This window comes from Drosophila albomicans, chromosome 2R (assembly GCF_009650485.2).
Source record: "Drosophila albomicans strain 15112-1751.03 chromosome 2R, ASM965048v2, whole genome shotgun sequence".
Taxonomy (NCBI): domain Eukaryota; kingdom Metazoa; phylum Arthropoda; class Insecta; order Diptera; family Drosophilidae; genus Drosophila; species Drosophila albomicans.
Window position 1 is genome coordinate 3370837 of NC_047631.2, and position 22708 is coordinate 3393544.

Genomic DNA, 22708 nt, shown 5'->3' on the forward strand with positions numbered 1-22708 from the left:
CTCAAAATTAAATTCATTGATACCGCGTAGTCAATCTCTTAAAACCATAAGGTGCAATATTTGTAATTCAGAATTCTTATGTAACATAGTTCTATTCTCACATTTCAATATACATATCTTTAACTTTAAGCTTAAGTATCAAAAATTATAACAGAAAGTTCAGAGAATATTAGAGTCATTACTCCTAGGTCTTGGGAAGCTCTAGGTTAGGCTGTGGTTGTAAGGCGAGGCAAAGTCACGCTGATAAGCCGAAGGATGTATATGATGTGGATGCATTGGAGGCCCTGGAGCAACATTCGAAGGATGATGATGTCCGTTCATTCCACCGTAGATATCCGAACGTGATTTGTGGGAGTTGGAAGGCGTGCCACTTAGCAGCTCTGCCATAAAGCCAATATACGTTATTGCCAGACGAAGAGTTTCGATACGAGAGAGTCGTTTCTCATATGCGAATGTGGGCACTTTGCGCCGCAGCTTATCGAAAGCTTCATTCAAATTGAACATGCGACGGCGTTCTCGAATGTTGGCGGCGCGTCTTTGGGCCATGGATGCAACTCGACGACGAGTTTTCTTGGAGGAAGACGAAGAAGACCCATTTGTGCGCCCATTAGTACTTGGACGTTGATTAACTAAAGGTGTCACCTGAGATCTTTGCCACAGTGCTGTAGCAACTAAGCTGGTTAGCAATTTTTACAATTGATTTGCAGATAAAACTTACACAAATCAGAACAAGGGAATCCAGCTATAAGTTCTTGATACGGCACTATCGGCGGCGGTGGAGGGGCCTCTTGACTCCACAGCGGCTGAAATGGTACATCGGGCATATAGGTGGGCTGGTCGCTCGGATGTTGCATCGTTAGAAGTGACTGCTGTGCTTGACTGTTCGAATTGGAATAAATTCTGATTGTACTGACTACGTTCAGTAGGACTTATTGGATTTATACCAACCCCTTACGGCTTGTAAGCGCATCTGTGACAGGTCGAGTATGCGGCCATTTTGGATTGGCAACAGATTGAGACACTCTCATTGGCTGATAGACAAACAGGGTTCATTGCAATCAAATAGCAATATGTGTAATACACATTGTGTATGTATATCAGGTAGGAATAATCTAGACGTTATCAACAGTTACAACTAGTATCTTAAGTGACAGATTTAATAATACTTGATAATTATATTTTGAACACAAAATTATTTACGAAAATATTTGCTTTTGCAAGATGACAACCCTCTACAGCCCGTTCACTGTGTGAAGAAAGTGAGTGCTTTCTGTTGGTTGTTGTATTGGCTAATCTCGCATTTGTCTCACAGATGGCGCTAGCATTCGGTGCGGTCAGGTATTTAACAAGGTAAAAGCACTAAAAGAGTTTAGCAATTATTATTATACGCATTTCATAAATATTTCATGGGATAAACTTATTTTTTTTATACATTTATTCTTTTAATTCATAACTTTTGTTAATAAGATATTTATTCGGAAATTTGCCATTCGCTGTACATTGCCGTCTCTGACAATAGAGCTGCTCATAGTTGTGTAACTAAGAATCTTAAAATAGTTATATTCATTGTTATTGCTTTTGTGGATTTATAAAAAAAAGAAGTATATAGTTTGTTTTTTGCATAATTGCAGATAGATGGTTTAGTTTCAATAGCATTAGTGCAACCCAAGAACAGCAAAGCGCTGCGACTGAAACCCCAGAACCTCTTCGTCTCATTTAAAAAATTAAAGTTTCAAAGTAACGCGCAGCTGAGTTAACAAACTCATTTCAGTAGCAAATCAGTTTTAGTTTTTAAAAGTACGGATTCATTTTAATATACTGTTGGTCTTAGGTTAAACGCACACTTATTTTCGATTAAATTAGTTTTAGCAATTTCCACATAGATAGATTTTAGCAACTTTATTTTAGATTTGTTCGGCAGAATCTGGCAGCACTGCTACGCGCTGCGTCCGATGTTCGAAATTCGAAATCAGTATGCCACTGAGCGGTTGTTGTCATGACTTGGGGTGCTCTTTGGGCTGCTTGACATACACTGCATTCATTTCAGTGTGATAACAAAATGATCAGTATGTTAAAATAACCAAAAATATTGTTGCACTGAAATCAGTAATTCAATTCATGACATATCTACATATATATTCTTTGGTTCGGCCGCATCATCTCTTAAGCGGCTGCGTGTAAGAGAGGGACGACTAATACGCTGTTTACTCTAAACTGCATTATTGAAATTACTGTTAAGAAGAATCTTCCGACGCATCATTCCATAAAAGGCTGCGTGTAAGAAAGAGACGCTAATGGAGATGCATCATTGATCAATGATGGCAATGATTCTGTAAATGAAAGTAAGCAATTTTGGCGCTTTAAATTTATTTTCAAATTGCTTTGTAATTTAAAAAGTCGAAAAATAAAACCAAATAGACAGAGGCACGAGAAAATGAATGAAAATCACTGAGACGATCAATTTATTGACTTTGTATAGAAATGTGATCGTTTCATAGCGAGTTACTTATTATGATGTAAAACGGAAATAAGTTGAGTTTAATAATAAACAAATAAATTGATTATAAAATTAAATTATACTTATAAAATGAAATAAGTACCGTAAAATTTTTTAAATTGCGCATTTTCTTCTATTGCCCTTAATATTCTTCTTGCCAGAGTTTGCTTACTTAAACAAGTACTTACTTACTTTAATCAACCAGAGTTTGCTTACTTGTTTAACTTTAATCAGCTGTTCGCGTGATGTGACTTTGGTGTAAATACTTGCATCATTGAAGCAGATTCTCTTGGTCTAAATTTATTTGGTTTTATTCCTCAAAACATTTTTATTTAAATTAGTTATTAATTATTTCACAGCTAGTATGTTATTTGATTGTACTTAGACAGACGGCCTAAATGAATCGCGAAACCAATTGTGGAGAAATTATAAAATATGGGGCAACGTCAATTTAGTCCTTATTAAAATCTAGGAGGATTTGGCATTGTTTCATAATAACTGAAACTTGGCGATGCAGCATAACTGTGATGCTTGCTCCTTATTATAGATCCGTTTTGTACGCCAATTTCCAAATAATCTTTAACTGTCTTTATTAATTTATATTGTTGGCGAGCTGTGCCCTTCAAATGAACTCTACAAGCTCTCAATAGTTGTGTCGCCGTGTGCGGCTTATTTAGTATCCAGAGACATTTAGCCATCTGCTGAACGGAAACTTCCATCCTATCGTTCCTATTCATGCTTATTTAATTAGAGGTGTAAAACAATACAATTTTGTACAAAAAAAAAAACTAAAAAATTAAAATATTTATTTTATATCAAGAATATTTTTCATTTTGACAACAAAATACTAGTAAGCTCAATAATTATATTGAATTCTCTTTTAAAGTGTATGGGGTTCATAAATTGTGTTAATATTTAATAAAATTAATAATAGGCTATGAGTTTCGTCTTATACCTACCGTAGTTTTAGTATTTCGTTTCATAGCTACATACATATCATACATAAATGCAAGTAAAAAATTATCAAAAAATAATAAACTATTCAACAACATCCTATGAATAAAATGCAGTCCAGTGATCTCCTGCAGCTTCTTCGGGACCATAACAATTAAATCAAGCAACCCCGTTAACAGGAATGAAAGTGCACGCATCTGTGTGCAACTCTGGTGCGATGACTGCAATAAAAAAAAGGATTTGGGCACCAGTGTTTAGTTTAGTGTGTAAAACAACAAGCAGCGGTTTTTCCATTATTATTATTAAAAAACTCGGTAAAAAAACTTTGAAAGAGAAAACTTAAAACTACCTAGCTATTGTTGATCAAACAATCTTCCCTCGTAATGACCGCGAAGTCATCAGTTTCCCCAAACTTCTTAGATTTCGAGCTGTTGTAGTTTTAACCAATAATACTCAAATCTGAAAAAGAATAACAATTCAACATATGTATGCATTAAGATGCAAATCTGATTTCCGTCTAATTTTTCTGAGAAGGTAAAAGCAAAGTTTCGCAACTGCATGTTTTAAAATGCTATTATTCGTTTTTAATATGACATCTCTAACCATGCCGTCGATACACGAATGGGAATGCGGAGCATCCAAGAAAACCATGTGATGAACGCTTACCAACAGGCTCGAAGTTAATAGATTTAAAACGTAGTCAGAAAGAATTCGCAATATATCCCTCTTAAGATTTACGTCCTCGTCAATTGGCGGGTGTTGTGCTGAACGGTCCAGCGCTGATCGTTTTCGTCTATCCTGTCAGTTGCAGCAAGTAAGTATCAAGGTTTTGTTATTGTTCTCTATTACCAAGCCCTGCTGGCGCTTAGAATACTTTGATTGTGTATGAGGAGATTTTAAGAGAGTGAAAGAGCACTGAGTGCTTTTTAATTAGTGAAGAGAGTGCCTGTCACTCACTATATAATCGCTTCAACATTTTCTCCCCCTTGCATTGGTGAAATTTAAAATTAGTCGCATGTACCACCTCAGTGTGGAATTCTGGGTCATGGACAACAATCTCTTACCCGGCAGGATTACCTTCAGATACACTTCTACCATCAAGACCGACGCTGATACCGATGCGGAACTTGTCAGCTAACACAATGCTGCTGAAAGAACATGACCAGGCTGGCTAGTCGTAGTGGTCGTTGATACTCGAAGCCGAGTATAGGATCGTAGTCATGTTGACTTCTTCATCGCCCATGCGAGTGATAGAGAGGCCCATTGCCACTGCCATTGACTCTCTGATGCAGCGTACAGGATAATACGGATCCAGAAGCACTCGTCCCTCGCCAGGACGGTTGAAATGCCAAGATGATAGTCTTGATGCATGTGCTTTGCGAGATTATTGAACAAAATTAAGGTAGCCCCACGAACGTTTTGCCCGCCGTACCACAAACCGTGTAAAGGCTTCCAAAAACCTTTTCGCTGTGAGATCCCTATTAGCTTTGAGGTAGGCGGCCTTGGCGATGAAATATACGAAGACATACACATAACCCAACCCACTCTTGTAGCCCCTTCTAACGTAGCCTTTACTGTTGAAGCGACCTTAGTAGACTACGCCGTAAACGGTCGTAAAATGTCGTGTAAGGGTCGGCCGTGTCATTGGAATTAAGTCGCATCACATTAATGCTTCGTGTCACACTTAGACACATAAGGCGTTAAATGACATTCTTATGGTCGGACCGACCATTCAAGAAGAGCTGTTTTCGACTTAGCTTCGTTTTCGATTGCATAAATATGCATTAACGCCCGACAGGCCAATAACGCCAGATCGAAATTATCAGCTTTCAGTGTGGAGAAAAGACCCATTAGATTCGTTGAGATTATTTAGATTAAATACCGTAATCTATGGCACTGCGCCACCGCCATTTTTGGTCATTCGGTGCAAAATCCTCGCACCCATGGCAGCTGACGTTATCAGGCAAGATTTTTACGTTGACGACATGTTGACTGGTGCTGCATGCGTCGAGGACATAAAGACAATTAAGTCGGAAGTTTCGCAGATACTGCTAGAAGTAGGTTTGACCTTGCGAAGTGATTATTAAATGCTTTTAGGTTCTCCGCATCAAACAGTACACCAAAGCCGATAACAATCTCCGAAACTGACGCAAACAAGACTCTTGGTGTGATTTGGTTGCCAAGTGAAGATGTGGTCCATTTCCGGATCGACGATTCATTCATGGGTCGTAGAGCGACAAAAGTGAGCATTCTCGATGTCTGGAAAACCTATAACTCCCCCCAAAAACAGATTCGTCAAGCTGGACTCCAGCGAGGACTCCATTCAACCAAAAACAATCTACACACCAACCATTAAAAACGATGCCGCAAAGTTGATTCAGCAAGCCCGAAGGAAATCTCAGCCATTGATTGACAACCAACAAAGGTAAGACACCAAACTCAGAAAAGTTCAAACAACAACCATATCAAACATAAACCCGAATCTGACCGTGGTGTTGGCGAAATTCCACCACTATTTATCCCGAAAGTGGACGCCACCCTTCCTTTATTGGAGAAAAATCTCGCGGTTACTTGAGTCCTTTGAGATCCTGTTGAGTCCCTTGATCATAAATGCAAAGATTCTGCTTCAAGAGTTCTGGCTTCAAAAGTAAGATTGAGATGAATCCATACCTTTAATTTGGATACATCATGACAGCAATTAAAGTCAAATTTGACGGAGTTTCAAAGCATAAAGGTACTACGATATTTGTTTACAGATACGAGCGTTCAATACGAGCGTTTGGGGCGTGTATTTAGGTTCACGCGCATACTGCAGAAGGTTGTAAAACATCGTTAATAACCTCCAAGTCCGAAGTAGCGCTCCTCAAGACTAAGACCCTTCCTAGACTGGAGTGGTGTGCAGCTCACCTTCTTGCAGAACTCTGTCACCGCATCCGAAGGCTGATTCGGTCACGAATTGAACGAACGGATCTTGGGTTAAATTTGGAAGTCACTCTTCATTGGATCCGGTCACATCCTTCCACTTACGAATCGTCGAATCTAGTGGCCGAGGTTCAAGAGTGATGATTACGTAATCATTTTATAAAAATTTTATTGCTAAAAGTATTTATTCAAAAATTGGTTTCGCGCCGATTACTCCTTCAATAAGTACCGAATTCAACTCTATAATTAAGTCGTTATACATATTATATTATTTTTATATCGAAAATCAGCAATTTTCTGGACCTAATACAACGCTCTCGTGATATCAATAAATACAGTCAAATATTTTTATCTACATTTTATATATTGAATGTGCTAACATCACACTCCCCACTTTCACTGTCCGTCGGTACAAAGCCAACTTGAAAAGCGTATATGCAAAGCGTGTGGGTTGTGTTTTGCATCACGGAAATCAGCTACTCTGCATGCAATAATTCACAAAAATGTAGCTGTAAGATTCGATACAAAATCAAAGAAACCCCTTTACTGTGTGGCTGGACGGCGAAAGGGAGAATGCCTAGTAGTTCAGTCATATGAAGGATGCGAAGACCTCGAATGGCTTGGAGAAGACTATGGTAGACGACGAAGACGAAGATGATACCTGCGGAGATAAAGAGATTTTGATAAGCCAACTTCCAGTAATAAATAATATTAAAGATTGGCTGAATTTCCCTTTTGAAAATATAGATTAAAAGAACGTTCCAGCACTTCGCCGGAGATCGATCACCGCCGCAGGAGTTCTGGGGGTAAGTTTCGATGAGAAATTAATTAATAATGTACCCCCATATAAAAAATGTCTAGCCCTTGCACATACGCTTTTATGCAACTAAATTAACTTGAAAAAAATTAAATGAAAAACAAAAATTATGAAAGTTGATCAAAGAATAAGTTAATTAAAAATTAAAAGTTATTGATTGAAAAATAAAATTTAAAGTAATCGTAAACAAAAATTATAACAATTTAAAGATTAAAACAAACAAAACAAATCGCTCGAATACAATTTAAAAATAAATAGATTTAGAATATAACCATTGTATAACCATTAAATATACGTATTACTTATAATCATAATTTATATTTTTTCTGGATTGGAACTTTAGTTTTTTTTACATATGTATGGCCAGTTAACAGATCAGCTGAACTGAACTTCGAATTCAAAATATCGAATTAAGAAAAGACATAGATAGGGTTCGTAAGAGTGCACGTGTGAAATCGAGCATACAACGACTCAATCCTTTTAAACATGAGAATGAAAGATCTTGGTGTTCGTTGTTGTGAGTTGGTTGAGCGACTGGTAAATGCTACTATTTCGTATGGGCGCTCCGCCCATTTTCAATATGTGGCGTAGATTTTTGTGGCCCAGTTAAGACCACCTACAGGATTCGTGTTTCAAGTCGTACATTGCGGAGTTCGTTTGTTTTGCGTCAAAAAATGTTTCCTTAGAAATTGTATCTGACTTAACAACTAATACTTTTCAAATGGCTTTCCAAAGGTTTTTTGGTCGACGATGATGCCCGAGCCGAGTCCATTGCGACAACGCGACGAACTTCGTCGGAGCAAGTCTGGAAGAGCTCAGAAGGCGAGTCGAGGCAGAGGAGAGTGTATTTCTGGATTTCGCATGAAGAAGTGGATGCGAATTTGCGTTCATACCGCCGAGGTCTCCTCACTTCGGAGGACTACGAGAGGCAGGTGTGAATTCTGCAAAACACCTACTCCAACGGACGGTGCAAAACGCTCAGCTTACGGATATGGAGCTGCAGACCATGGTCGTGGCGGTTGAAGCGGTGCTAAATTGTCGCCCGGTAGGAGCTGTCAGCTAGGATCCAAACCTACTGGTAGCACCGCCAGCGTCACGGACCCTGGACCAGGAGGGTCTGAGCTGCTTAAGGCGATGGTGAGCTGTTTCGTCGCTCAAGCGAGCGTCCTGGCAGCGATGGTCCCGGGAGTATGTGCTGGGTCAGTGACAGCCAAATCTTCGAATCGAAGAGCTCGTCGTCGTCGCAGAGGACAACCAGCCACCGATGCAGTGGATGCTGTGTCGAGTCGTGACGGTGTACCCAGGACAGGACGGGACGACAGTGCACAGTGGTTGGGTTTGTATGAAGCCGCGGCCAAAAATATTTCCCGTTGAGATATCGTTACGAAATCCCCAAAAATTTAAAAAAATATTTTGTATATATAGTAAAAAAATTGGATACATCGGAGGACTATATCCTATAGCTCCCATACAACCTTATTATGGCTTATATGCCGATTGTGCGCCAAAATTCTTCTGGTGGAGTTACAGTGCTAAAATTTCATATTAGAATCCAAGACATACATATATAAGATATATATAAGCATTTAAATTATATTGCTGCTTTCTTCTATCATACTAGTTACTCTTCGAGTTTTTTCTTCATTCGTGCCCACTTCTGTACACCAAAGATCAAAGATGTACATGCGTGAAAAATCCAAAAATCTATAAAAATATTCTAAACACACTGTAAAAAAATCGTATCATATAGCTTCCATACAAACGGATAAAATAATTTTTTTCCAAGACTAAATTCAATATTTGACCTCTTAATACAAACGTTGGTTTAATCGTAATCCCAAAAAGTAAAACAACCATAAATTCACATATAACATATAATTAACCCAAAACGTTATAATCCTCTTACAAACGTATTCAATTCGCTTTGACACTTAACTGTTATCAACAATATAGCCGTTTTTAATAATATTTGCTTCTACAACTTCAATCAACTTTGTTCGCTTTCAACGCTGCACCATACATTAAAAACATGTAAACGTGAGAATACACACTTATAAGAAGAACCTATTAAAGTTGAAACCAAGGAAATAAACAAAAAATAAATCAAAACTATTAATAAATGAAAAACTATTAATAAACACAAATTCAAAAGTCGAAGACAGGGCAACAGCACAACAAGCACACGGGCGAAAACAAATTTTTTTAGTGCAAAACTGACCCTGAAAATGTTAAGACAGTGTTAGAATTTTTACGATTGTAAGCACATCTGCAATTTTCTGCAAAAAAAATTTTTTTTATTACCTTTAGAGCCATGCAAACACATTGGTATACAACTTAACTGTGGCGTTCTGTGGCGTCACTACTAAAACTTTAGCTAAACATAAAAAAGACGTTCAAAATATAGACAAAAAACATGTATTATTTCAAATTAATATAACAAGAAGAGCTTAATAAGTACGTTTTTTTAATATCTCAAATTTTAGAAAATACCTTCAACTTCAAAATCCATTACAAATATTATAAATTTGGACACGTAATAAATGAACTGACCATTTCAAGAAAGAACCGTTAGATATCCAGAAAAATATAGTTTGCCATGAAAAAGGTTGGACAATTTAGAAACGATTTGTTTACTTTTGGCACATTTTTGTTGTTATGACTTTTTTTATTTTTGGCCTATGGACGCAACCACTGTGCGGGGTGCTCGAGTTCAAATCCCGATCGAGAATACATGCATATTTATTTTTAATATTTTGAGATTATTACAGCAATACAGTAGAATCCGGTTATAACGTCTCCGCTTACAGTGTCCGTCCGGTTATTGCGACGAAAAGTCGATAGCTTGGTTGGTCCCCATACAAACTTATATGAAAGAGCCTCCGCTTAGTACGTCTCCGCTTTTAGCGACAAACCGCTTATACCGACGAAATTTTTCGCAATTCAACCGGATATTGCGACAAAAAAAAAAATCAGCGAAATAATGCCAAAAAAAAACAAGTAAGAAAGCTACAGTCGAGTGTACTCGACTGTGAGATACCCGCTACCCATTTTGAATAAAAGAAATATATTTTGCGGTATTTTCTCAAAATATACCGAAAATACTAAAAAAATATTAAAAATATACCAAATGGTATATTTGGTATATCGATATAGTACACCATTTTCAAATATACCTTAGACGGCACAATATACCAGATTTTCAGCCAAAGCAACTAAGACTCCTAGTAAGTAGGCGTTTTTCCCCATACAAAAGTATTTCTTTAATAACTTCGACAATTTTTATCTGATCGCAACCAAATTTTCAGAAATCATAAATACTATAGTTATTAATGTATTTACCAAAATTCGGAACTCTAGCTTTAAAATTACGCTTGTTATTCGATTTTCTTGATTTGCGGGGGCGGAAGTGGGCGTGGCAAAAATTTGAAACAAACTTGATCTGCGTGCAAACATTGCAAATGCTGTCGAAAAAAAATTATAGCTCTATCTCTTATAGTCTCTGAGATCCAGTGTTTCATACGGACAGACGGACAGACACACAGACACACAGACGGACAGACGGACATGTCTATATCGTCTCGGCTGTTGACGCTGATCAAGAATATATGTATATACTTTATAGGGTCGGAGATGCCTCCTTCTACCTGTTACATACATTTCCTGCCGGCACAAAGTTATAATACCCGTCTACCCTATGGGTAGCGGGTATAATTAAGCATCAAACGACGCTGTTAGAAATGTATGTATTTAACAGTGATCGGCACTCTTGCTTGTGTTCGTAGGAGCGACAGGAAAGTTCTTATATTCTCACTACTCTCTGTTAGTTTTAGTTGACGCCTTAGCTTATGCTAAGGAACATGCAGGTATACGATTTATTAAGGAAAAACCATTCTATTAAATTGAATTTATAAATTTTTTGTTTTGTTTAAAAATTAATTTGTTTTATCTTAAAAACCTATTACGAACATGGCAACCATAAAAAAAAAAAACAAAACAAAAATTAGTTTTGCTCCTTTCGGTTAGCGGGTATCTCACAGTCGAGCACATTCGACTGTAGCTTTCTTTCTGGTTTTTTGTATTGCTTACATACAGACGAAAGCTATATAGGCAAATCCCAGAAACAGTCCACCAGCGACAAATTTTGAAATTTCACATTTTGTAATTTTTCTTTATACTATATGGAACATTAAAGTAGATATCGAATTTTAAGAATTTAAAGCAAAAGAGAAATTTCGATCATTATAAATGCACAAATTTTTATCAAACCCAACCCAACCTTTGTGTGCACTTTTATGCCAAAAGTTAACATTTTTCAAAATTCCTAATTTGACATTAATGTTAACACAGTGAATTGGAGCAATATTAGTCTTATTACTTAACTTATGTTCTTCATTTTTAGTGAAAAAAAAAAAATTATTTTTCTTTTACAGAAATATAATTGTAATGTGAAAGTTGTGCACTAGCGCTGTAGCGTGCGACACGAAAATAACGTTTTTGTTATATAGCGCGAGAAAATTTTTTTTGATTCCACTTAATTATTAAATCATAATTATATTGTACTTTAATATACATAAAAAAGTAAAATGATGTATTTACATGAATATATTTTTTTTTTGGCACATTTATGCTTGTACGTGCGACACTTTTTAAATTCTACCCAAAAACCGTATTTTTTTTTCTTACTTTGCTTGCTTATTCACGTACTGATAAGGAGAGCATCAGATTTGAAGATTAAATACATAAATTAGAGTATCTATTAGAGATTGTTATCTGTAACGGTTATTTTCAGGCTGTTTATGCTTTGCTTATCGCATTCATCGTATCTATAACGGGAAAGTTGACTTTACTTAAAATTTGGTTTCAACAAATTCGTCTTCGAGAATCACTTTGGAATAAGCAGAGGACAAGTGATCACTAAGAGATTTATAGTATAACCTTGTAAAATTAGAAAAAGTTTTGAAAATATGAAGACGTGTGCAGAACGCTGTAAGAGTTATCGCGAAAAAGTCAAATAAAAACTTGTCAGAAATTGTTCGTGTAAAAAATGCAGAGAGAACGAGAACATACAGAAAAAATAAATGGAAAGAAAATCAGGAATTATAGAAGTTATCGAAATAAATTAAAAAAAATTCAATTGCATCATCAAACAATGCATACAAGTGCAATAATACCTTTTACAAATGGCATTGCCAAAGGACATACAAAAAAAAGGATATTATTAAATTGCTTGTAGAGAAGTATTTAACGGACGAGGATGAACACGGTTCAACAAATCTAATAGACGAAGATGAGCAAGATACAACAGCGATGACATTTCAACGGAAACTGCCGGAAGAAAGGCAACATTATTGAAGCTCTCTGACTTGCCAATTTCTAAACGATTTATGATAATAATTAGTATACGAGATTTTTAAAGCAACGTATCCAAAGAAATTAATTTCTCGCAGCAAGTTCTACAAATGTAGACCAAAACATATTGTGCAATGCAGCAAGCTTCCTCACAATATGTGTGTTTGCCAGTACCATGCAAATTTCGCACTCTTGCTAGAAGCAAGCAATAAAATCATTAAATCTATTCCATCAAACTTCGCCCATTTTTTAAAAAAAGTGTGCTGCGACGAAGCCAATGAAGTTTGTATGAGAAACGAGTGTGATGAATGTGTTGTAGAAATTGTAGATGCTCTTGTCCCTTTAAATGAAATTAATCAGATCGAAGACAGTGTTGAATGGAAAATTTGGCGAATAATTGATAAACGCATGGTGCTTAACCAAACTCAAGGAACTGCTTTTGATGTACTCAGCGAATTGCAAAGAATTGCATGCACTTGCCAAAATTTAAAACCCAGAGTACAACAACAGTACTTTCAAAAGCGGAAAATGTCCATTGCTAAGGATGAGGTTGTTTTGCAAATTGATTTTGCCGAAAACTATCGCCTACTCAATAAGAATGAAATCCAATTAGCTCACTTTAGCTACTCACAAGTTACTATTTTTACTTGTGTCGCCTGGTTGCACACTGGAGCAAAATCATTGGCGATCACGAGCAATGAGCTAGCAAACAATAAATTTGATGTATACTGCTTTCTAAGCCTAATTATAAAAAAATTAAAAAAAAAGAAGATCCCATTTCGCTAAAATTTATTTTTTCGGATGGCTAGCCAATTTAAAAACAAATTTATCATGTCAAGGCTCCCACATTTCCGGAAAGAATTTAAAGTTTCCCACTTTGAGTGGAATTTCTTTGCAACCTCTCACGGAAAAGGCGCTGTTGACGGAATTGGGGCTGTTTTGATGAGAAAAGTTTGGAAAATTGCCAAATGTAAGAATTTCATTTTAAACAATGTCACTTCTTCAAATTGGCCAGAAAAATATACCTAGCATTTACATTTTGTATGTAAGTAGCACTTACATTCGAAATACCACAAGTTCGCCGCTGGAGAGATGGGCTCACGTATCGAGCATACAGGAAATGAAAAGCAATTATTATTTTGCATCATATGAGAAGAATGCATTGTTAATGGCGTTTACGGCAGACTCAAAAATTAAGAAAATTAATTTGTAAACATTGAACATTTCTTTATATACGAGGGTTGCTATTTATATTTCTGGCCTAATAATGAAAATGCGAATATTTATCATAAAAATGGATTATTTGTTTTTCACATTATTCTCCAGCAACATCATCCACTTTTGAGTGCGCTCAACCCAATTGTCGAAGCACTTTTCTCACTCTGATTGAGGCACCTCCAAAACATGGTTTTTGAGAGCTTCAACAGCATTTTCTGGCATCGAAAATCGTTGACCACGCCTTTTTCCCTTGATGTGCGGGAATAAAAAGAAGTCGTTGGGTGCCATGTCAAGCTGTACGGCGGGTGACCCATCAATTCCACGTTTTGACCGTTCAAAAAGGCGCGGGTTTGAGCTGATGTGTGAGAGTTCGCGTTGTCATGGTGCAGAATGATCCATATTTTCTTGTCCGTTTTTCGAATTGGTACAAGGACTTTTTAGGCTAACAAATTGTGGTGTACCACTCAGAATCGACCGCCCTACGTTGCTCAAGCGAAACAGTCGCCACATGACCAGTTTTACCGAAGAAACAGGCGACCATTTGCTTCGAAGTGCTTCTTCCACGAATAACTTTCGTTGGATTTGGCTCATCTTCAAAGACCCACACGGTCGATTGCTGTTTTATTCGGGCTTATAAGCATAGATCCATGATTCGTCACCTGTGACGATCTTAAAAATGTCTTTTGAAGCACAGTCAATGTATTTCTTCAAAATTTCTTTGAACCAATCCACACAAGTCGTTTTTGAGAAATTGTCAAATTGTGCGGTATCCAACGAGAACAAACCTTTTTTACGACCAGGTGTTCATGCAACATCGAATGTATTCTGGTAGAAGAAATGTCCAAGGATGCCTCTATCTCACAATATGTCACATGACGATCTTGCATTATCAGTTCAGTGTTTTTGGACGACCTTCATCTTCGAGCGAGCATCGGCCACGATAGAATCCGTTAAAACAGTTTTTCACAGGGCTATAGGATGGCGAACAAAGTTTTAAGTTCATCGATGCACTCTTGTTGTAATAATCCACGTCGAAAGTTGTGGAAAATAATTGCTCGAAAGTGTTCCAACCCTCGGCAACTCTCGTATTATATATTGTTATAAATAAAAATTGTTAATAAATACATAATATATCAAAATAATTTTTAAGCACATTTATGAATATAGAAAATAATGTTTTGCTTAAATAAAAGATTTTTGTCATATGTGCGACACAATGGGTTTACGGCTTTGCTAAAAATCTGTAAACATTATAAGACCAAATGATCGGTTTTTGTCTTCTAATATTCTTAACTTTTTTTAGGATAGTAACTTTCATAGGGTTTATTTTGCATAATTCGCTAAAAATTGCGTTTGATATTAAAATTTTGAAATTAATTTCCACTTTGTGTAGCGTACGACACGTCACAATTTTATTAATTATTTTCAAAACAGTGACTCCAGTGAAATTGCACATATACCATCCGAAAGTAATTTCAATTCACTCTAAACACATAACAAAAGTTTACGCTTAGCTTGCAAATAACTGTTAACCGATTCGTGCGGTCTCAAAATAAGTGTTCGTCACTGAGACTTTGAGCAAAAAGTCTGAGAGCAACCGATTGAATTGAGAGCAACCAAATTTTGCTCGCGCTCAGTTGAAGAACAGTTTTTTTGTTTTCGTTTGCTCTGCACATTCTCGGACCGTTTGCTCGCGATCGACGATTCAAAAAGTCTTTTGTGCATGTATGTGTGTATGTGAAGTTTCGTAGGTTCAACGCGTCAATTGGCTTTGTGAATCTCGCGTGTAAACATTGACTTAACAAATTAATTCAAAATGGGAAGAGAAATTAATAAGAAAGTGCACCAATTTTTTATATTTAACTCAATTGAGAACAAATCGGCGTGCAAAGTGTGCGGAGTTAAATTAGCAGGCATTCACTCAACAAATTTAAAACGCCATTTGACATCGAAGCATGGTGAAATATTTAAAGACTGCGACAGCGAAGAAGTAATCGAAACTCAAGTTGTGAAAAAAAGAAAAATTTCATTTGAAACTAGTGAAGATACAATTATAAATTCACTGGTCAAAATTGTCACAACTGACGGAAAGCCATTTATGTTCTTGGACAGCGAGGGATTCAAAGAAATTGTTGATCCAATTTATAAAGCCCTTGGTATGAACGGAATTACATCAAGGAACATTATAAGTTTCGTTTCCGTAAAAGAACAGGCCATCAAAGACGTCATAAGGGCTTTAGTTAAAGGAAAGCTGTTATCGTTAAAAATCGACGTGGCTACTAGAATGGAAACAGCAGTTCTAGGAGTGAATCTGCAAATGTTTCACACAAATACAAATAAAATGGAGATTGTTGTAAAGACATTGGGTATGATCGAGCTCACCCATGCACACACTGGGGTATACTGTGATATGTTATCTTTTATTGGTGCCAAACTGTACCAAACTGTTGGCACGTGTCGAGAATAATTGACAAATGATAACACCGGCACGTCTGTGCCTTTTGATTTACTTTTTCATAATGATTTATTCCAAAAGTCTTAGCATGATCTTAGCCTAAGTACATAGTAAGAAAAAGCACGCGGCGAAGCCGGCAGCGAAGCGGCTGCATATCTATTTATTACGCTTTACATTACCTATGCTAAGAATATGCGACAAAGCATATTAGCGAGAGTGAGCGAGAGTCTTGTGTGCACATACATATGCATGCACTCGAGTCGGAATGTAACTGTAACGAAAGCTTCGCTGCTTAACTGTTCATATTCGTTACTCTCTTAATATATTCATACATATTACAGCTTATTCTAAGTAACTGTCATTTAGAATATATATTTATATCTATATGTATATATGGAGGAGTGTGTAATATGCACACCGGTTGACATACAGCGATATTTTGGTTACAGTGCAACCTCGCTATATGTGCATACCACAATACATTAAAGAAAAGAATTTGGAAATTGTCGACGAATATAGCATTAATCTTGATCAAATCTTCAGGTAAAAATGGGTTTTCAGTTAGTTTTTAATATGTTTGTTATTAAAGAAAAAAATGTATATACACAGTGTTACTTCTGATAATGGGAGAAACATGGTCAAAGCTTAGAAATTCTTAATGAAGAAACGGAGGAATCCCTTTTTGAAGATGACAGAGAAGAGGAAAATTTGGTGGATAAGCTGGATGTTCTGGATTTGGCAAATATTCATCTCGTACGGTGTGCTGCGCACACTCTTCAGCTGTGCGTCTATGAGGTGAATAAGTATAGTATCTGTCGCAAATTATGCAAAACATTGCGCACTGAAACTTATAGGAAAGTAAAGTTTAAATACAATAGAAATATATTTTTATATGCATGTATAAAATAAATATATTATATAACCTGCGCAGACGCGTCTTAATCGAGCACAACAAAACTATACCATCGCTCGACGTTGTCACTAGGTGGAACTCAACTTACTTAATGGTAAAAAAACTAATTGTCCTAAAAGAGTTTTTGGCCACTCAGTGTAGCTTAATACCGCGGTAGAATGGGACTGGATGGAGACGTATGTCGACGCTTTCAAGGACGCATATGATGCGACCATAAAGCTGCAGGATACAAATTTAGTTTATAGTGAATTTTTCATTATTTGGATGGAACTTAAACTGAAGTGCGAAAACAGCCAAAATATTATAAAAAAAAATTATTGACACAAATCAAACTTCGAGAGTGTAAGTTGTTAGAGAACGAAGCTTTGTTATCTGCAATTTATATGGATCCACGAGTGAATTGCATTTTAACAGATCACCAGAAATGGTTGGCTAAACAGAATTTAAAAAAATTGCTTTTCGACTGTTTGAGCTGAAACATGTAAGACGAAGAATGATTGAAGTTTGGGTCCTGTTTCCTTTATGTTATAGCTGCTTTTAGATACGTGTTCCTAGTTTTAATAATTAAAATTGTCCTCGTCAAACACTAACAGCTGTTCTAAGTTATTATTGGAAACAATAAATTTCACATTAATTTTGTTTTATTATTAAAAGACCACTCCACAGAAACTGTTGTTTCGCAGCCAATTCATGATGTTGAACTAAGGACTTATCAATTTCATCCCCACCAGAAGAAAAGTCGCTTTTCTCAGAATTTTTGGATGGCGTGCAGACTGTTCCAGAAGCAAAAGGTAGAGCCTGTTTCGGACCAACTAGTGAAAATATATTTTGAGGTGGAGAACTTCGACAAAATGTACTGTCGCTTACCTTTAAATGAATATACATATATTAAATTTTTTTAGAAATGTCAAGCTGAAATCGCCACATTTGAGTGCTCTGGCACAAGTAGTATTAGCCACACCGGCTACTCAAGTGTCGGTGGAAAGAGCATTTTCAGCCTTACATTTTATTTTAAGCGAACGACGTAGTTCACTAGGTTCCAAAAACTTAAATTCTTTATTAGTTGTTAAGCTTAACTCAAAATAAATGAATTTAAAAGAAAACTATACATTTTTTAATTAAAATAATCAATATATTAGTTTAAAAATTGAAAAATTCACGTTTAAAATTTTAAGAAGTTTTTTCGTGAAAATTGCATGTTAAAATAGGACCACTGTGCAACGAAACGAAAATAAATTATTGAAAAGACTTTTTTCGCAGACTTTTTCAATCAATGGGTCTTTTAATGAGTCTCTCTGCCAGTGTTGCCAGAATTTAATGAGCTGAAATAACTAAATTGATAGAAAATATATGCTAGAAATAGCTAAAAAAAAAATATGAAACTGCTAAAGAAATTGCTAATTTTTGTATTACTTTTAAATGGTTTTTATTAAAATAAAACAGAAATTTGGTCTATATCGATGGTGTCCTCAACCGAATCTTTATATTTATCTGATTCAGATATCATTTTTAAATATTTTGTTGGCAATGTGTAGTTATAACAACACATTCCACTTCTTTTGAGTCCATATCTGTAAATGAACATTCATTTTATTAGTGTAAATCTTAGAATTGTAGTTATTAATGTAGCCTACCTTATGGCTAAAATAGCATTTAGAGTTTTCAAATGCCTTCCATTCCTCACTTTAGATTTAACAAGTTGCACTTGGCTAAATACGACTTGATGTCGTGCAGCTTCGCGCCAAAACTGCATTTGCAGTAGCAGCAATATGCCTTCGTTGTATCTGTCGCATCTTAGCGTATCCAATCCTTAAACTCTTCATTCTGCAACCACGCGTCGTGAAAATGTTGTTTATAGATAACTTTCGGCATTATCTAACTTGTCTTTTAAATATTTCCACCAGTATTTCGCTTAACAGATTCTTCACCGTTTTAAAATTTTACAATTTGTATCTAGCTTATGAGTGAACGAACTAAGTTCGCACATGAACTATAAACGGAATCGATAATGCAAATTTTTTGAGTGAACCTCAAAATACATCCTATCGATAGAAGCGCTATCGGTATTATTTAAAAAGTGCCAAAAGTAGCCAAATCATAAAAAAAAATGCTAGAATTCTAGCTAATAGCATTTCACAAAATCTTATAGCTTTTGCAGTTTCAAAATAGCTAGATCTAGCAATAAAATAGCTAATATGGCAACACTGCTCTCTGCGCGAGCGTCACTCGAATCTCTCATTGAGCGATGTTCAGTAAACGAGAGTTTCATGATCGGCTCATCGTAATGCGTTCAACCGAAAACCGAAACAAAAAGAAACAAAGTCTGCTGCTCAGAGAGAAACCGAAACGGCATGCTTTTTTTCGGTTGTTCACGCGAACAGAGCGTAAGAAAAAAAACGGTTAACAGTTATTTGCAAGCTATGAGTTTACGGTAAATCTTTAAAAAACCCCCCAAATTGATTTTCATTAGCTAAAATCGTGCGACACGTAGGATTTGCCCATATGTCCCTTTCTACCGCAAATATGGCATTCAAAACGTGCACTTCTCTCTAGTGTCCATAGCCAGAGTCCAATTTCAATGCTTTTTTGTTTGAATATGTGCTGGTTGCATTAGTAGTAGTAGACATTTTTGTACCCGCTACCCATAGGATTGAAGGGTATTATTATAACTTTGTGCCGGCAGGAAATGTACATATGTAACAGGTAGAAGGAGGCATCTCCGACCCCATAAACTATATACATTCTTGATCAGAATCAATAGCCGAGACGATCTAGCCATGGCGAACACATAAAAATTGTGGAAGTTAATAAAGAAATACTTTTGTATTGGCAAAAACGCCTACTTACTAGGGGTCTGAGTTGCTTTGTCCGGCAATCTGGTATATTGTGCCGTCTATGGTATATTTTGAATGTGGTACTATATCGATATAACAAATATACCGGTTGGTACATAATATACCGGAATACCGGAATATTTTGCTTTTATTCAAAATGGGTAGCGGATATCTCGCAGCCAAGCACACTCGACTGTAGCTTTCTTACTTGTTTTACTTTTCTTTCAGAGTTGCTACGTTTTCGTTGTCTCGTAGGTTTCTCCAACTTCGAGCACATCTTCCATAGTTGGCTGCGTCTTCAGAAGAGCAGATGCACAAACTGCATCGTATGGAGTAAGTACTATGAGCTTTAAATTTTGTTTGTCTTCGATTACTGCTAATCTAAGAGCACGAGATTTTGATAGATTGTCTTCTACATTGTCGGACAGTGGCAGTTGGCACCGCCTGGAAGATTTAAAGTTTAAATTTTAAACGTTCTCTGAGAGTTAATTGCTTATCACAAATAACTTTTGTTTTAAGTTTGCTGAGCTGCTACAGTAGCAGCACAAGATGAAGAATTAGCGGTTGGTTGTTGCTGTTTCAATAATATGCGAGCTTCGCGAATACTGCATTTTTTTTGTTGTTTTGATTTTAAGTAAAGATATTGAGGGCAAGTAGAAGAGAAGGCGGCGTGATCACCGATATAATTGGCGCAGAAAGTGCGAGTGCAGGGGTCGGGGTGATGTGGGAATGCATGATACGCAAATGGCTGTATTTTTGCAGTGTGACCCATCAGTTGGCATATTTTGCACTTCATGGGTGTGTATTTTGTTGGTTTCATTCGGGAAATTCGGAAAACTCCTCTGAGAACTTTTGATAAGAAAGTTTTTATACCCGCTACCCATAGGGTAGAGGGTATTATAACTTTGTGCCGGCAGGAAATGTATATAACAGGTAGAAGAAGGCATCTCCGACCCTATAAAGTATATAAAGCTGTGAACTTTGAAATAGCAGTGCAGCCGACCAACACGTTTAAGGTTGAAAAATACTATTATAAAAACAACTTTGAGACAAAATTTGTTTATAACAGCTTAATGTATTTAATGTTTAATAATTATACATATTTTTCATTTTGGATAATTCAATATTTTTGCGAATGTGGATAAAAACATATGAAAATGGCTGTATTATGAAAAACTTTGAAATATCAGTAAAAAATAAAAATGTAATAAATTAAAAAAAAATCTTATAAATAACTTAATCATACTAAATTACGACTTGATTAGGACCTAATATATTGTTGTGCAGCCTTTATTGGCTATTACAGCTTCGCACCTACTTGGCATGAAGTCCACCAAGATCTCGTAACGTTTGCAAGAAATCTTGATGCTTGATGTCTTCCCATAAGTTGTCAATCGGATTTACGTCTGGCGACTGTGCTGGCCATGGCATTACGTCAATCTTCTCTTGGCAAAACCACTCCTAGTTTGCTAGGCTAGTTTGCTGGTGCGTTTAGGATCATTATCCTGCTGAAAAGTCCCTATTGAGGGCATTTCATCCTGAGCATACGGCAGCATAACGTTTTTCACTATATTGACATAGACTTGTTTGTCCATGATCCCATCGATCATATGTATGGGACCCACACCACTGTATGTGAAACATGCCCATATCAATATTTTAATGCCACCATGCTTAACGGTCTTAAGCGTATGGTTTGGATGGTATTCAGTGTTTGGTGATCGACGGACATACTGTCTTGAACCTGTTCCACTAAATAACAGTAGTTTGGACTCAACTGTCCAAAGAATATTACGCCATTATGTTAGTGGCCAGTTTAAGCGATTTTTGGCAAACTCTAACCTGGCTTTGAGATGTCTTTGATGGTACCTAATGGTACCTTTCGTGGACTTCGCGCCTTCAAATTTTTATCCAACAGTCATATCACAAACTCCCAAACTTAGCTCGGCTTTTATAGCTCTGAGGATGCAAAAGGATTAGCTTTGTTGAAGCGCACTATGCGTCGGTCCTCTGCAATTGTGGTTTTTCGAACCGCACCGCGGTTTTCGCTGTTCGACTTATAATTTATGGCATTGGAAATCATCTTGTTAGAACATTTTAAGTGACACTGAATTTTTTTATACATATGTTTTGCCCTTATTCCTAAACTAAGTGAGGTCCTCTACCCACTAAAATACACTTTTTTTTAATAGTTATAGTGTATTGTCCTATAACTTTGAATAATGAACTTAATTTAACTCACTTTTCACAAAATTACAAAAATTATTGGGACTTTTCGTGGAAAAAAGTCGACTGCTGCCAATCAAGTTTGTTTCAAAATTTTGCCACGCCCCCCTCCGCCCCCGCAATCAAAATCAAAAATCGAATAACAAGCGTAATTTTGAAGCTAGAGCGAATTTTGGTATATATAATAACAACTATAGTAATTGTGATTCCTGAAAATTTGATTGCGATCAGATAAATATTGTGGAAGTTATTAAAGAAATACTTTTGTATGGTTGGTTTTGCACACTCGACTGTAAATTTCTTACTTGTTTTTTGTTTTTGCTTTGAGGCTAACGCTAAGTCTGGCAAAACAAGTATGCCCTAAATTGGGAGGCCCGGGGGCTATAGTTGTACTAAGAAATGATAATTTACTGAAAAACGCAAAACAGTGGGAATAAGAAAAGGAGTGAAATGGGAATAGATATTAAACTGACTGTAGGTAAGTCATGAAGGTCCGCACTCGAAAAGAGATAGTCGGTGGCGG

At 36.5% G+C, this 22708-nt stretch overlaps 1 protein-coding gene across 1 annotated transcript; it reads right to left on the reverse strand.

Moving 5' to 3' along the window:
- Positions 1 to 21: 21 nt before the first annotated feature.
- Positions 22 to 1059, reverse strand: LOC117576262 (protein Fer3). The gene is made up of 3 exons (XM_034260902.2): positions 949 to 1059; positions 719 to 879; positions 22 to 662 (listed from the first exon to the last, which is right to left on the reverse strand). Exons 1-3 carry the CDS (start codon positions 1026 to 1028, stop codon positions 202 to 204), a joined length of 702 nt encoding a protein of 233 aa, XP_034116793.1. The 5' UTR covers positions 1029 to 1059; the 3' UTR covers positions 22 to 201.
- Between the last annotated feature and the right edge of the window lie 21649 nt (positions 1060 to 22708).

Bases quoted from the DNA above. Each gene is read 5' to 3' on its own strand.
- LOC117576262 (XM_034260902.2), bottom strand. From the start codon at position 1,028: ATGAGAGTGTCTCAATCTGTTGCCAATCCAAAATGGCCGCATACTCGA. The intron at 880-948 runs GTTGGTATAAAT...CAATTCGAACAG, and splicing joins GCGCTTACAAGCCGTAAGGG to TCAAGCACAGCAGTCACTTC. The intron at 663-718 runs GTAAGTTTTATC...TAGTTGCTACAG, and splicing joins ATTCCCTTGTTCTGATTTGT to CACTGTGGCAAAGATCTCAG.